At 37.5% G+C, this 15153-nt stretch overlaps 1 protein-coding gene across 2 annotated transcripts in view; it reads left to right on the top strand.

The window, feature by feature from the left end:
• Positions 1–15153, top strand: part of LOC142339252 (uncharacterized) — a 65224-nt gene that overhangs the window by 36541 nt on the left and 13530 nt on the right. For both annotated transcript variants that reach the window (XM_075389123.1, XM_075389124.1), the window contains exons 8-12: positions 1265–1677; positions 7097–7375; positions 7656–7904; positions 10067–10265; positions 10732–10989. In XM_075389123.1, the coding sequence (XP_075245238.1) occupies positions 1265–1677; positions 7097–7375; positions 7656–7904; positions 10067–10265; positions 10732–10989 (1398 nt within the window). The remainder of the gene's footprint in view (positions 1–1264; positions 1678–7096; positions 7376–7655; positions 7905–10066; positions 10266–10731; positions 10990–15153) is intronic.

The following is a 15153-nucleotide window of genomic DNA, read 5'->3' as shown; positions in this document are numbered from 1 at the left end:
TGGGACAGCAGATTCACAAAAACGTTTTTCGATGTAAAAATCTTCATCCCCTTTGCCAAAAGCTGCCCGAAAAATATCGAAGACGCGTATAGCTACCATGAAAATATCAAAAAATTGAAATACGAGCCTCGAGTTATAAATGTTGAGAAGGGCACTTTCAGTCCGTTGATTTTTTTTGCACAGGAGGAGCAGGACCTTCAGCAACTCGGGTGATAAAGCAAGTTGCCAGCAAACTGAGCATAAAGAACGACGACTCCTACGCCAACATCATCACGTTTATCCGAACGAAAATCAGCTTTGCGCTACTCCGGAGCTCCGTGCTCTGCCTGCGCGGTTCCCGCTCGCTCCAACGACCGCAGCCGGTCGAGGCTTCCATGGGGGCGGTTGTCGAGGAAGGGAGGCTTTTAAGTTGATACTCCTTTATTTGATTTTCTTTTAGATTTGTTTTACGTTCTGATAATTTTTATCTCACTTTAAGTTAATTGCTGGTTTGTAGCAAACCCTTCGCTGTACCCAACCTTCTCTCATCTCCTTTTTAAATTCGTTCTTTTTCTTAACTGGTACCGATTGAACTAATTTTTGCCACCAGTTTTGTAAATACTGTTCTCGACCTTTCTGTAACTGTTCTGATTAAACCTCACATACATTTTGTCTATATGCTATTGTAGTTTGTTCCCTTCTAATTTAAATTTTCTAACTTTCTAATTTTGTTAGATTTCGCAATTAAATAATTATTTTTTGATGGAGGGCTGCCCGGGGATTTTTGTTTTCTCTGAAAACTCATCATTTTCTTCTCATCCTTTTTTTGAAACTTGAATTATAAAACAGTTGCCATTTTTTTTTGCAGAAGCATGCTAAAAATTTATTGACAAGGCAAACATTTCTACAATATCACTTCAGATAGTGCGATATGATGCCTTGTATGCCTGCAAATATGGTTGTCGGAACATTCTGTGCCACGCGCAGAATCATGCGAGCCTCTTTTTTTTAATCTTTCCGTTAATTAAGATATGCTATGAGCACTTTTATGTCTTAGTTAACGAAAGAAACGTGATAGTTGAAAAGGAAACAGTCCTTGCATCTCAACTCTAATAACGGTGAGAGTGCGTCGCATGTGATGATAGATTTGAGCTGCTGAGAAATATCTCTTAAACAAAAATTAGTTAGAGATATCTAACCGGAGAATGTTATAATGTTTCCTGAGAGTATAATTAATTTCTGAATCCTTGTTATTGTTGTTCAGCAGTTTGTTTTGACATTCTAGGCAACAGGGGTGCAGCGCCTTGTTCCAATATGATGATGAATGCAGGAGCGACTGGAGCGAACTCATCATCCGGTAACATCTCAATGATGATGCAGCAACACCAGAAAGCCAATGCTCTCAAACAGCAACAACAAATGCACCATTTAGAACTGGCCTACAAAGCAGGACTCCTTCCAAGGAGCACAGACATGCGTATCTTCACTTACGGAATCGAAACCACTCAAACTGCCCAGTATCGTGATTATTTGCAGAAGTATGCACAGACTAAGTTTGCCCTACAGAAATTGAGAGCCCAATTCCCGTATAAGAACAACCAGGTTCAGCAGAACCCGAGGAATCACTCGATGATTGCGGCCTTCAATGAGCATATTCAGAGCATGAAGAGCTACGATAACAACCTGAACACTCTTGAGGTAAGGAGTTCAGCTGTAATAGCTAAGATAGCGATAGCGGAGCTATTATTGACCTTCTCTTGGTTTTTTTTAACTACTGATTTTTTTTACGATACAATAAAGAATTTGTTACTATTGTATTGGGCCCTGTCGTTTTTGAACTGGTTTTTGAACTGTTCGCACATTTTTAATTGTGCTCAAATGATGTTTGAAGCAATTATTGTAAACCTATCTTTTTGCGTGACTATTTTTATAGCTGCGAAGCTGTAAGCTGAGCGAAGCTATATTGCGGTGCTCTTGGTTTTTTTTACGATTCGAAGAGGAGTATTGGTTTTCTCTCGGTCTTTTTTTTTTACAGGAAGTAGATTTGGTCACGCGGCATTTTGACCTAAAAGCGAAAGTGAGAAAAGCTGTCTTGGTGAACAGATTTTCGCTAAGCGAGAGAAGTTTTTTGATCATGCGTTTTTTGATCGCTGCGTTTAGTTAATGACTTTTTGACTTTGAAAAGTAGTTTTCGACTGAATGGCACATATAGATAACCGTATTTAGCCGTTTTTCCGTCTAAGTGGCCCAATTTTTTGCTTTTAATTTGGTTTCTTGTAGAAATAAATTTCATTCGATAATATTTTGAAAAGTCAACCTCGGAAATTGATGCCGCAGTGTTTTGCACAGCCTCAAAATGCGTTTCAAATTGAAAATTGGCACATATTTCTTGATTCTTAGTTAATTTTTGGCTTTTTTTCTATTAATTTCTTCATTTTTGGATCTTTTAACCGTCTTTTTGTCAAAAATCAGTTAATATGGAAACTTCTCTTTGATAATTCAGATACTCAACGCCTCTTTCTAGCTCGATGTAATTTTGTTTTATAAAATTATACATATGCTAATCCGATTTTGGTAGTTTTTTTCCGATTTTGTCAGTTTATTTGTTTGTATTCTGGTTGTAGTTGCTAGAGATAGTCTTTTTGTGCAACATGAGGGACACTAATTTCGTTTCAATAAAAATTCAATAATTTTTTGGCATTAAGTTTTTGAAAAACAGTTAAAAATTTTCATAAATGCAGTCTTAAAAGTTTTTGACAATTTTTTGCAAAATGTTTCAATGTTTCGTATTTATGAATTCTGATTTTTCCTATTTTTTGTTCTCTTCAGGAAGATAGACCTTTGTATCGGATGACTAGTTATCTTTTCTATGTCTTGAATGCTGAACAATGAAATGTATTCGTTTTTCTTGAATTTTTTAAATTGAATTTTAATTTTCAAAAATCATGTCTTTTTGTTTCAGTGTTCCTTACATTGTACCTACTAGCATATGTACAACAAGGAACAAGTGTGTGTTGTTTTTTTCTTAATTGCAGTGATTAGAAGTGTAATTATAGGTGTTTACTGATTCTTAAATTTGAGCTTTCTTTTTTGAAAAGATTTAACTTAGTTTCCAAGATTATTGTCTGCCGTCTGCTTTCGCGATATTTTTCAGATTAGAATCATGATTTATTTGAGGGCAATTGATAACCATGTCAAGTTTTTCAGACTGTCAGTTTTTTTCACAACTTTAAATATTTCGGATTTTTTAACGTTACCAAACGTTTTCAATAATATATAATTTTGCTGCATTTTGTTTCTCTTTGTGACAGTGGTTTAAGTTTCACCAATTTTTAAAGCAGACCTGGAGAGGTAGTGAGTTAGTGGTTTAATACAAAAAGTAGTGGCCTCCGCTGCAATTACGGTTTTGTTCGTGAAGTTTTGACGCTTCGAGTCGCTTCCGGAATTCTTCCGGCTATTTTTTTGTTTCGTCGTCGGACGCTCTTTTTTCGTTTTACATTTGTTCACACAGCAAAGCTGAAAAAGTCAAATTTTCTGAATGACTTCTTCGTCTCACTAACGGCATTTGAGCGCGTGACGTCATTTCAAACTCGCTTTAGCAAAAGTTTTTAGGTTATTTGCGTGATTTGATTTTGATCATACGTGACTTACCTCACTCAATAAAATGACTTTTGCACTCTAAAACTTAACTTTAATTTGAATTTGTTTAAGGTCAAGAGAACTCATTTGTGCAGTAAAGGTCCGTAATAAGAGGCTTCTGCGGAATGAATTTTAAGCTTTATTAATTTATCGCTGAAATTTTTTACCTAGTTTTTTTGAGCGGCGTCGATTTTTTTTAATTTAGATCTGTATCCGTTTCTATCTCTATTATATGGCACGCAGGTCTATTCTTTCGCAGCTATTCCGGCAATCTGCTGGCTTTGTTGTTTTAGATTCTTTCAGTTTCATTTCTTGAGCGACTTTTTCACGCTTGACCCTTTATTTTTGCTTAACCTAAATTACTCGTATTCAGAAATAAATTCTGTTGCTAAAACAGCAGCGATTGTAGGATAAGCTATCGCAAGGCACTGATAGCTTTGAATCCTGTTTTCTTTTTTCGAGTTTGTGTATCTGTTTTCCATGAATGGGTTTACTAAATTCATTCGTATTTAATTTAATCAAATAAAATCTGGCTAATTTGTACTTCAGGACCTGTCATGCTATGTTTAATTGCTCTCGAATGAGAAGCAATTATTGTAAACGTGTGTATCTTGTTTATGCCAATTGTTTGCTTGACCGTTTTGCAATTTTCTTTCAGAATAATCTTTGACTTCTCTCGTGACTTTTTTACGCTCTGTATTTTTGGTTTCAATTGATCTCACTCCGAAATAAATTTTGTTGCTCAAACAAAACCGATTGTTCGAGAGTAGATGACGAGGCATTGATATCTGAGTGGTTAATACTTCCGGCGAGCCATCCGAGAGAAATTTTTCCGACGTCAGTCGGTTTATAATTCTGTTTCGTCGTTTGACCCTCTTTTTCGTTTTACATGCATGCACACAGAAAAGCTGAAAACGTAGAATTTTTTAATGGTTTTTTGCTCACATATGGCGTTTGCGCAAAACAGCACCTAGAAAGTGTTATTAGGTTTTTGTGTGACTAGGGTTTTATCGTAAGTGACTTACTCTTCTACAAAATTACTTTTGCGCTTTGAAACTTTGAGTCAGACACATATGTATAATAAAGGTCTCTAGTGAAAAAGCTCCTGCAGAATGAAATTGAACCTGCTTATCAACTCATTGCTTCATCGTTGTGTATTCGGCGTAAAAAGCTTTTCAACTCATTTCTTAGTCTGTTTAATAGCCGCCCTCATCGTCTCAGCCGGCTATTATAGCGCTCCTATTTTTTTTTTTACTTCGTCGAATAAAAAAATGTTTCGCTTTACCTCATTTTGCCGCCTTTTCAACATTTTGCGTGAAATCTTTTTGACTTCTCTAGGCCAGTTTCTCTCTTCTCTCATTCTGCTAAAAGTGATTTTGAACATCAGTTGCTCAGCAAAGCAATTCAAAATGAACAGAGTCAGTATAAAAAATTGAAGTCAGAAGTAGAAACGGGATAAACCCATAAAGCCCAATTTTAGATGCCCGCTAATTGAACGTCGTTCCTATAAGTCTTAGTTACCATCTCTAATGCTCATTGGTATTGATAGTAGCCCCTGTAGCCTCTCTCTAAAACAGAAGTATGTTCAACCACGAAATGCCATCAAAATAAATCGGACTTAAAAAAATGTTTTTGCACAAAAATCTTTTTTTTTTCATTATCTGCTGTTATTTCAATCCCAATAATGCTTATTGGAATCAACGGCGGCTATTTTCCGGCAATCTGCCGGGTATGTTTGTTTTTTACGGCACTGTTTGATTTTTTTGCTGCTATTCCGGCTATTTATATGAATTTTGAAGTTTTGGTGGAGGAGTGATATTGAGAAAACATATGCAGGAGGTGCAGCAAAAAGTGAGTGCTTATGCTGCTTGAATTTGTTTGCTTTTCAAATTTTACAAAAATTCACTTTTTTGTTTCTGTTTACTCTGTTTATTTAACTTTGATGTTCACCTATTTCTCGAGTGTCTCTTCGTGGTTTTTCAATGCGGTTTCAAAGGCATTTGAGGTTTAGAGTTTTTGGGTTTTTCACTGAAAACTCCTGAGTTGTGATTCACAAACTCCCCTGCTGTTTTTTTAACAATTAATTGCTCTCAAACGTAGTTTGTAGCATTATATTAGTCATATGGTCTTTAAGTGCAATATTATGCTTGACTGATTTTTCATCTGACCCATTTGACTTTTCGTCCCCAAAGATAGGAAAATTAGGTAGCGCCTGAAGGGCATTGAGTTTTCTTAGAGCCTTTTGGCTTGCTGGACTCCTTAGTACGTGGTTCACCGAAACCGTTTTGGAAACATAATTTCGTGGTGTGAAGGGTGGTTCTTAGAGTTTGACCCCCAATATCATCAGCTCAGCGAATTTTTTTGATATATTCCCGTGAATTTCTTATCACTCTTGATTTACCCTATTCTCAAAATGACTTCTCGTTTCTCTCAAATTGACTTTTTGTTTCTCTCAAATTGACTTCTGCTTATTTTGACAGGCTGATTTTAAGGGTAGATAGGGATATTGTAATTGAATTTTTCTAGTCTACTGTACGGTCAATAAGTCCAAATCAATTATAGATACAACAACATTTTGTTTAAAAAGCTTTAAGAGTTTTTTTAGGTCTCGTTCTTTCTAATTACTCTCATCCAAAGTTTTTTTTAGCAATTAGTCCTTTTTTAATGCAATTTTTCGTACTACCAACTTTTCGTCTAATTGATTTTTTTGGTCTGACCATTTGACAAAAATAGGATAAACAGTTAAAAAGCGCGAGGTGCATTGGGTTCTCATAGAGCCTCACGACTTACTTGTCTCTAAGTATGCGATTCACCGAAACAGTTTAAAAGACAAAATCTTGTTGTGAATGGCGGTTCGTAGAGTTAGATCTCCTTTTATGAACACCCATGCTAATGTCCCCACCCCCTCAATTAAGCTAAATCTAGCCTCACTAAAGCCGCAGATAACTACTGACGAAGCCAACTGCTCGCCAGTCGTTTGAGATTAACACGCCTGACTTTAGTCGGTTATTTTCATTGGGACTATAGATCTACAGAGCTATGTCGCCAGCTGTGTTTATAAAGTTTAACTGGTAGCAGTATGGTGTGTAAATGATCACTGTAAGTATCGTTTTCCTCTAAGAATTTTAGTATAAGTTGCCTAGCTGCTTGTTTTATCAGACAAAGATCAATTATGAAGGCAAAAACTAGAAACTGCAGCAGTATTTTAGCTTATTTTGAACAGAAGAATCATTTAAAATGGTTGAATTGTTCGATATCGTATTGTTTTCCGCCCATTGCTGGAAAGTCGAAACCCAAACTTTATTTACCCAATATAATTTGACGTATGATTCAAACTCTCCGTTTGATCCAATGCAGTGATTTTGACAAATAGTCCAAATCTGGCCATCTAAATTCTGGTCTCACGATTGTATCAATAAATGAGGGCGCGTAGATATTTTTAGATTTTGTATCGTGTCAGTGATTAATCTGATTTTAGCAAATCTGCAACAAATTGTTCATCGATGTTCAATCGCAAACTGCAGCAATGCAAATGCACTCGCCACAGCAGCCTACGCAGCAGAGTTCAAGCCACCTGGGTGCGGCAGACATTATGGGAACTTCAGGCATGGGTGGATTATTCGGTGGATCTGGACTTCAGGGTAACAGCGCAAGTGGCGCGAGTTCTAATGGAAGTCGTCTTGGCCAGTGGATGACACCAGGAAGTGGAGGATCTAACCCAGGAAGTGCTGGACTGGATGATAATGTGTTCGATCTGGTAAGTTGTCTGAAATTAGGTATCGCTTAGTAGGTGCCCGTCTACAAGTTGTGTAGCTGGGAGTTATACAAATCTATTTCCATCATCGCAGTTTTGTATAGAACCCTTATTGCAAATTGAATGGCCTTATTTAGCTCTTTCCTATGAATGAAAATTGCGCTTGTGAGGGGCGTCTTTACTTTTCGTCTGTTCCAATAGAATTAACATGATCGGTCAAGTTTTGGTTAGATAGCAGATCTAGGCTAATAATCGGTAATTTTTAAAATTGTATGGTTTTCAGGGTGCTCAAGGTCCTTTCAATGGTGGAATGTCGTTCGGAGGTGGAAATGGAGGAGGAAAGTCCGTAGTGGGCGAGAAAGGATCTAAAATGATGTCGGGTGGAGGTGGCAGCAGCAGTGCCTTCCCTGAATTTGTGCCTGGACAGATATGGCAAGGCGGCAAGGATTATGCCAACGACCCTGAAGCCACGCCAGCTTCTGTGCACCCCTGGCAGAGTGCAGTGAACGAACGTGACGTCATGAATCTTCAGGTAAAGGATAGATTTGTTAATGAGAGTTTTATCCTTTAGCAATGATGCTTCGTGCTCATTCGTGTGTGCAATACGAGTTATAGCCTCGGAGGGATAGCGGTGCAAAGATTTGGTTCGATAGGCTATTTTTTGCGTATGAGAACTGGTCTCCAACATATAAACATGGTTTATAAACATAAACATGTAGCCATAGAAACATTATAAATATTCGCGTTAGCTGAGCTGAGCTACTGATAACCTTCTCTTGTTTTTACGTTGCGAAAAATTGATAATATACTGCTTCTTACCACTAAAAGAAGAGCTGTGGTTATTTACTTGATATTAGTAGGCCTGTTGTGGTAAAATGAAATGACGCAAATGAAAAGCAGATAGTGTTCTTGTTTTTCAATACCTTAATAGCGGACTTCGGCTATGGAAACGGATATTATATTGACCATCAAAAAGTTAGCTAGCACCATACAAATTGAATGAAGTAAAATTGAATGTTTAAATTTTACTGAGCTAGTGTTCATAAACTATCTACCGGTGTGATTTTGACAAAACGCACGTTACCTAGCGCTCTCAGCCCCCACCGTGCCCCCGCGCTCATATCCTTCTCCCCAATCGAGCTCACGTCATGCCGCTTCAATTATGTTTAAATTATGTCGATTATGCCACGCCGCTTGAATTGTTTAAAATATGTCGATTATGCTTAAATTTCCTTAGAGCTAATACTAATTGGTATTAGATTTAAGCCTAGAGACCTCCAGTTCAACAGCTGAAATCAGTATTTTGTAATCTAACTAATAATGTGCAACAAATTAGGGCACTTTTTACTAATAGTTATGGTTCTGCTGGGTTTGTTTTTTATGGAGTGTTAATCCCTTGGTCTCCTTGATTGCTCTGGTCAGTTTTAATAGTTGTGATTAGTACCTGCCGTAAGCCACTCAACGGCTATTTCTTAGGCGCTCTCCTTTCAGTTCGCTTTACTTTTAGGTCACTTTTTTCGTTTTACATCAGTCACGGCATTCACTTTTTAACTGATGAGTAACCTAACCTCACTCGCTGTTTCAAATCAATGGATTTTAAATTCTTTCACTCGTTGAGTTTCGCTATATAGTGAATACGGTCCTGTTCGAAACAGAAAACAAAAAGGGATAAATCGATAAAGCCTGGTCATAAAGTCGTAGTGCATTAGGTTATCAAAGTTCATTAGATCCATTGCTAGCTGTTATTAGTATTAAGCTTAATAGAGTGTGGAAGCTTTACTAAGTATAATTGAACCTAACAAACTACACACCAAAATAGAACTTTTTAGCGGAACAAAGCCGGCTATTTTCCGTCAATTCAATGGCAATATTTTTCTAAAGCATTTCGTCTTCTACTCTAGTGCCTCTTTGCAGGGAATTTGTCTCTGTTGCGTTTTTCATTCTGTTCATTTTATAGCTGTGATCTAAGCACAGTCAGAATTCAGTTGGCTCGGTTTTGCCAACACACTTTCTAAATTGTGCCTTAGATGCCGTCACATGCAGGCACCTTCCTATCCCTTCCAACCAACCCTCCAAAACTCCGTCCCCCATCCACCTACTTTTTTTCAACTCCAAAAAAGATATTTCAAAGAGATTTACGTGAAGTTTGTTGTATTAGTGTCGCAAAGTGTGAGACTTTTCCTTGTTCGCAAACAAAGGTAGCAATTATGGTCATTTCGTTTGAGCATTTGATTTTTCGTTCGCAAAAACATGATAAACAGGTGATGCCCGGAAGGCATAAAGTCGCTGAGTAACGATTGGAGCTTTATTAGTCTCCCTAACTTCACCAACCTAAGATGCCGGAAACGTAAAATCGTGCGAGGGGCAGCTTTGGGGTTTCGAACCTCGCTCAATTCACTCATCTGCCCCCAACCCCGCACGCTCGACCCGACCACCTTGAGAACCCCATCCCGCTACTATTGAAGCCAACCGGTGGCCAGTTATTCGAGTGTAATTTGCTCGATATTAGTAGTTTGTGTTAGAAATTTCAATCCATGCATTTTTGTTTTAATTTTGTTCGAACGAAAATAAACCTTCTACTAAAAAACTTGGCTTTTGCTTGTCCTCTCGTAACTGAAAGGCTATCGGTACCGCAGCTCTAGTGATTTGCTGATATTTTTTAATGTTTTTTTTAAAAAAAATTATATAATGTAGGAAAATCTGAGCCGCAGTCTGGCTTTGGGTGGAACTGGAAACGGATCCGGTGGAGGCGCTGGTGGAATGGGCGGCTTTATGGGAATGAAGTCTCCAGCTTCTAACTGGAATAGTGGTGCTTCATCAGGAGCTGCCTTCGATATGGGGGGATCCTCAGACATGTGGAGACAACAGTCCACCCGAATGAGCACTGGATCAGGTATTGATAACCTCTGCTATCCATTTGACGCCTAACACAATTAAGAAAATGTTGTCACAGAATTGTGTAATCAAACAAAGTTCTCAAAACGCGGTTTCGTGCTGATCATTAATTTCTTACCCTAATAAAAGATGGGACGAGTCATCACTTAAAAAAATTGCCAGTATACAGGTAAAAGCATGGAGGATAAGAAATGCACTATTTAAAGCCAGAATAAATGGTTGAAGGGAAACGCGTTTTTAGGTAATCGTATTTTCAGAACATTCTGAATACGAAATTAGTAACAAATATCGATAGCCCTTGTCAAACGCGTCAATTATTACAAGACGTATCTTAATGTAGAATTATAGAAATACCTACCACTGATTTTGCGCAATCAGAAAATAATTCACAATCTTTGCTTTCGTGTGACAACTAAAGAGCAAAATTCTTGGAAAGTATTCATCAATTAAGTTAATTTCTCCAGGAGCCTCAAACAAGCCCTGGAACTCTGGACCCTACGGAGCCCCCGGTCTGGGAGCGCAAGCTTCAATCGGAGGCGGACCATCTGGCAATAGTGCCAAGTGGCAGCACAGTCTTCGCAACCAGTCGATGTCATCCACTGGAGCCGGAGGATACGGCGGTAGCTTTGGACCTCCTTCAACTATGTCACCTCAAAGACCAAATATGGGTGGTGCCTCTCAGTTTGGAGGACATGGCTACAGGGGATCAGCTAACCAGAACAGTAAGTTCTAATAAAACCCGGATCAATTGCTCTAAAGGGTATTTCGGGCCGTTGCTGAAAGTGTTGGTAGTTGCTTTTAATTCCAATTATTGAATTTTTATTACAGCTGCGAAGCTGTAAGCTGAGCGTCGCTATATAGCGGTGTTCCTGTTTTTTTAATAGCCGCACAGCGATAGCTGGGGCTATTATTGGCCTTCTCTTGGTTTTTTTTACAATTCAAAGAATTTGAATTGTATTGGGGCGCTGTCTTTTTCTTTTAAGATCTGTTCACACATTTTCATGTGAAGTCCAAATTGGAGTAGTGATTTTGGTCACGCCGAAACAGGAAGTGGAGCAAAAAAGCGAGTGGTTTTGCGGCGTGAAATTTTTTCGCTCTAAATTTAAAGTAGAGTGAGAAAACCGTGTTTGAACAAAAATTCGCTTTCTCGCTAGTGGGTTTTTGTTCACATGCGGCAATTTCACTTTGACTTTTACAGTTTTTCCAATTTTTTGGATAGGTTTTCTTCTAAATGGTTTTTCCAATCCATTCATAGTCCGTTCTTGGTCTAATTTTCTGTTTAGTCAATGAAAGTTCTTTGAGTTGTATGTCAGGACTTATCCTGCTATGTTTTTTTTATTTCGTCGTCATGATTTTTGTTACGACCATATGACGTCACGGCCACTTTTTGTTCATTCGTTCATGCAATTTCAACTGAATTGCATGTGTGACGTCATTTTTCGCTCTTAGTGGAGCTAGTTTTTTGTTCATGCGCGTGATTTGTAATTCGCCGTCTCCTTCGATGATTCTTGCGACCTGACTTCTTGGAATTGGCTTTTCAATTTCAGTGATTTATACTGCTTTGCAGTTAAAATTTGTGTGCGTGATGTCATTTGGTCTACTTTTGGTCAATTGCGTGACCTACCTCTGAAAAAAATGACTGCTGAACTCGCTTAATGAACTTTCAATTTTTAATTGCTCTCAAACGAAGTTTGTAGCAATTATATTAGTCCTGTCGGTATTTTTTTTAATGCGATTTTTCACTTGACCGATTTTTCGTCTGCCGCTTTTGACTTTTCGTCCTCAAAAACGGGATAAACAGGTAGCGCCCAGAGGGCATTAAGTGCTCTTACAGCCTTTCAGCTCACTAGTTTTCAAGTATGAGAATCACAGAAACTGTTTTGGAGACTTATACTTATGGTGTGAAGGGCGGTTCTTAGAGATTGACCCCCCCACACTGTTTCCACCGCATCAGCCCCCCCCCCCCGCTGCGCTCATTTACGCACCTTCAATTAAGCTAAAGGCAGCGTCACTAAACCGTGCCTAGCTACTGACAAAGCCAACCGCTCGCCGGTCGTTTGAGAGCAATTCGCCCGACAATAGGCGGTTATGTTTTGAACTTTTACTAGTTAAAGGTCAATTTTGTGCATCTAAGTAGTGCCAAACGTATATGCCCTAATTCTTGAGTATCAGAGTCTTGAGTTTTTGGTTTCAAATATTAATTTTGAAAAATCTCTATTAGGGTGTTTTCCTTAGATCGTATGTGTCTCATAAAAACAGCAGCCTAGCAATCTAACAAAAAATTCTAGTGGTCTATTAAAGGACTGGTGGTCAATCGGTCTATTTTACTTCTTTAGTTGTTTCAATTCGTTGAAGGCCACAAGCGTCTAACGCGGCTATTTTCCGGCAATCTGACGGCTATGTTATTGAATTTAGAAACGGTTATTGTGGAAAATAAATTTTTGTTATTGCTTAAATATACATAAGATAAATGTCCAGCTGTTTGTGTGACGTTATTTTGGTAATAGGTTACTCTTTTTAATAGCCGCACAGCGATAGCTGGGGCTATTATTGGCCTTCTCTTGGTTTTTTTTATTTCGTCATGATTTTTGTTACGACCATATGACGTCACAGCCACTTTTGTTCATTCGTTCATGCAATTTCAACTGAATTACATGTGTGACGTCATTTTTCGCTCTTAGTGGAGCGAGTTTTTTTTGTTCATGTGCGTGATTAAGTTTTTGGTCACACTTGACGTACCTCACTCTCAAAAATGACTTCCTCACTTTGAAATTGACTTTTTTTACTTTAATTCAAAGAGATAAGGTCAAATGGGTGTGTGTCACTCTAATTGAAGGTTATTTGAGATCAGATAATAGAGGCAGCAATAACTTATACAGATTTTTAATCAAAATATAACAGATCAGCCTTCAATGAAAAGACGAATTTTTTTGGTCTGTCTTTTTTACTGTTTTTTTTAGACTGCCGATCTACGAATATATTGCGGCTATTTTTGAATGATCTTGAAATGAGATGCCCGCTCGTATCAAGTTGGAACCCAAATCTATGGAAAGCATGAACAACGCCTCTAGTACCATTCCAATTTTCTCAGGAGACAATTTTAGTGGGTTCTATTTGCATTCTTTGGGAATTGTAAAGAGTACTATTGACCGAGGGAGATTTTAGCTACCAATTGTGTAGAGCTTTGTTGGTAAAAAGGTTTTCTATCGCCGCCGTCAGCCTCTCAGTGCCTATTATTTAGGCGCTCTCTTTTAATTCGCTTTACATTTTGATCACTTTTTTTGTTTGACATAATTCACGATTTTCACGTTTGACTTCTAACTTAATTCTTTCACGCAATAATTTACGAAATGTGGTGAATACTGTCAAGGTCAAAAGAGAAAAATCAAAAGTGTCGGTATAAACTGATAAAGCCCGGTCATGAAGTCATTGAGAATTAGGTTATCAAAGACTGTTTAGACTGTTTGCTAGCTGACATTGGTATTAAGCTTATTAGCTTTCAGTTTAGAAGCTGAATTAAGTATAGTTTTAGAATTAACTGCAACTGCACGCCAAATTAGATTTTTTTGGCACTGGAAAAAAACTGAGAAAAAATTTGGTCAGTTTCTATCTCTTTTTTCTTTTTAAGTTTCAATCCCGATATGCATCAAGCGCGTCAACGGCGGCTTTTTTCCGGGAATTTGCCAGCTATGTTTTTGAGAACATGACTAAAAACGAAATTGTCTAATTATTTTTTTGAGCTAACTTTTTTTAAGTTCTTGCAGCTTTTTTTCTTCGGATATAGATAGTTGTGTGGGTTTATTGCGACTTTCCCATTGTTGCTTGAGCGTTTTTTTATCTCAGATTCAAAGGAAGATTTCTTTCTTTGTGCATTTCTTTTTTATATGGATATATTTGACTTCTTGTATTTTATTAATAGCCGCCCTAATATCAGTCAGCTATTATGTCGCTCCCCTTTTTTTATTTCGTCGAACAAAAATTTCTCTTGCTTTACCCTAGTTCATAGCTTGTTCAAGATTTTGCATGAAATCTTTTTAACTTCTCTCAGCTAGTTTCTTTTTTCGTTCATTCTACTCAAAGTGCTTTTAAACAGCAGGTGCTCAGCAAGGCAATCTCATGAGAACAGACTCAATACTATAAAAGGAAATGTAACGTCTTCGGTAGTGATACTAGCCTCTGCATCCTCATTACGAAACAGGAGTATGATAACTACAAAATCCAATAAAAATAGTTGCACTTTGAAAATTTGTTTGTACAGCAATCAATTTTTATCATCGTTTTTCTTTTCCTTCAATCTCAATCGGTGTTATGCGGTTCATTGGTTGCTATCATTGGTGGTATTTTGGTGCTAAATATTTACTTAATCAACTTTAAATTGCTTTTTTTGTTTTATTGAGTAGTTTGAGTATTCAAAATTTTTGTGGAGGCGACTTTTCGGGTCGTTTCCGGAATAAGCAGAGAGAAGAGAGCTAAATAGCAGAGAGAAAAGAAAAGGTTTTCTGTTCATGTCGCTTTTTGAGAGGGAGAGAGAGAGAGCGAAAAATGAAGGTGAAAAAATTTGTTGAGTGAGCAAAATTAGGTGCTGCCTTTTCGAAGCATGTTTTTAAAAATTTAACTGCTAACTTTTTCAGTCAAAGCCATTTCTTTCATTTATCTAACTTAATAGTAGTGCGTTTGGAAGCATTTTTGACCATCTGAAGCAAATATTAGACTTTTAGGTTTAATTTTAAATTAATTTTTCTAGCTTTTGGGTAGTTTTGTGATCTATAGTAGTTGTTCTGGTAGTTTTGGTTATCTTTCTTTTTGGTTGATATTAATTTTGTTTTGGTAAAAAAGGAGTGATTTTTACCAATTTTTTGGGTTTTTTTGGCCCATTTCTGATTTTT

This window comes from Convolutriloba macropyga, chromosome 5 (assembly GCF_964194025.1).
Source record: "Convolutriloba macropyga chromosome 5, txConMacr16.3, whole genome shotgun sequence".
Taxonomy (NCBI): Eukaryota; Metazoa; Xenacoelomorpha; order Acoela; family Convolutidae; genus Convolutriloba; species Convolutriloba macropyga.
The sequence above is the reverse complement of the archived record's forward strand: the minus strand, read 5'-3'. Positions and strand labels throughout refer to the sequence as shown.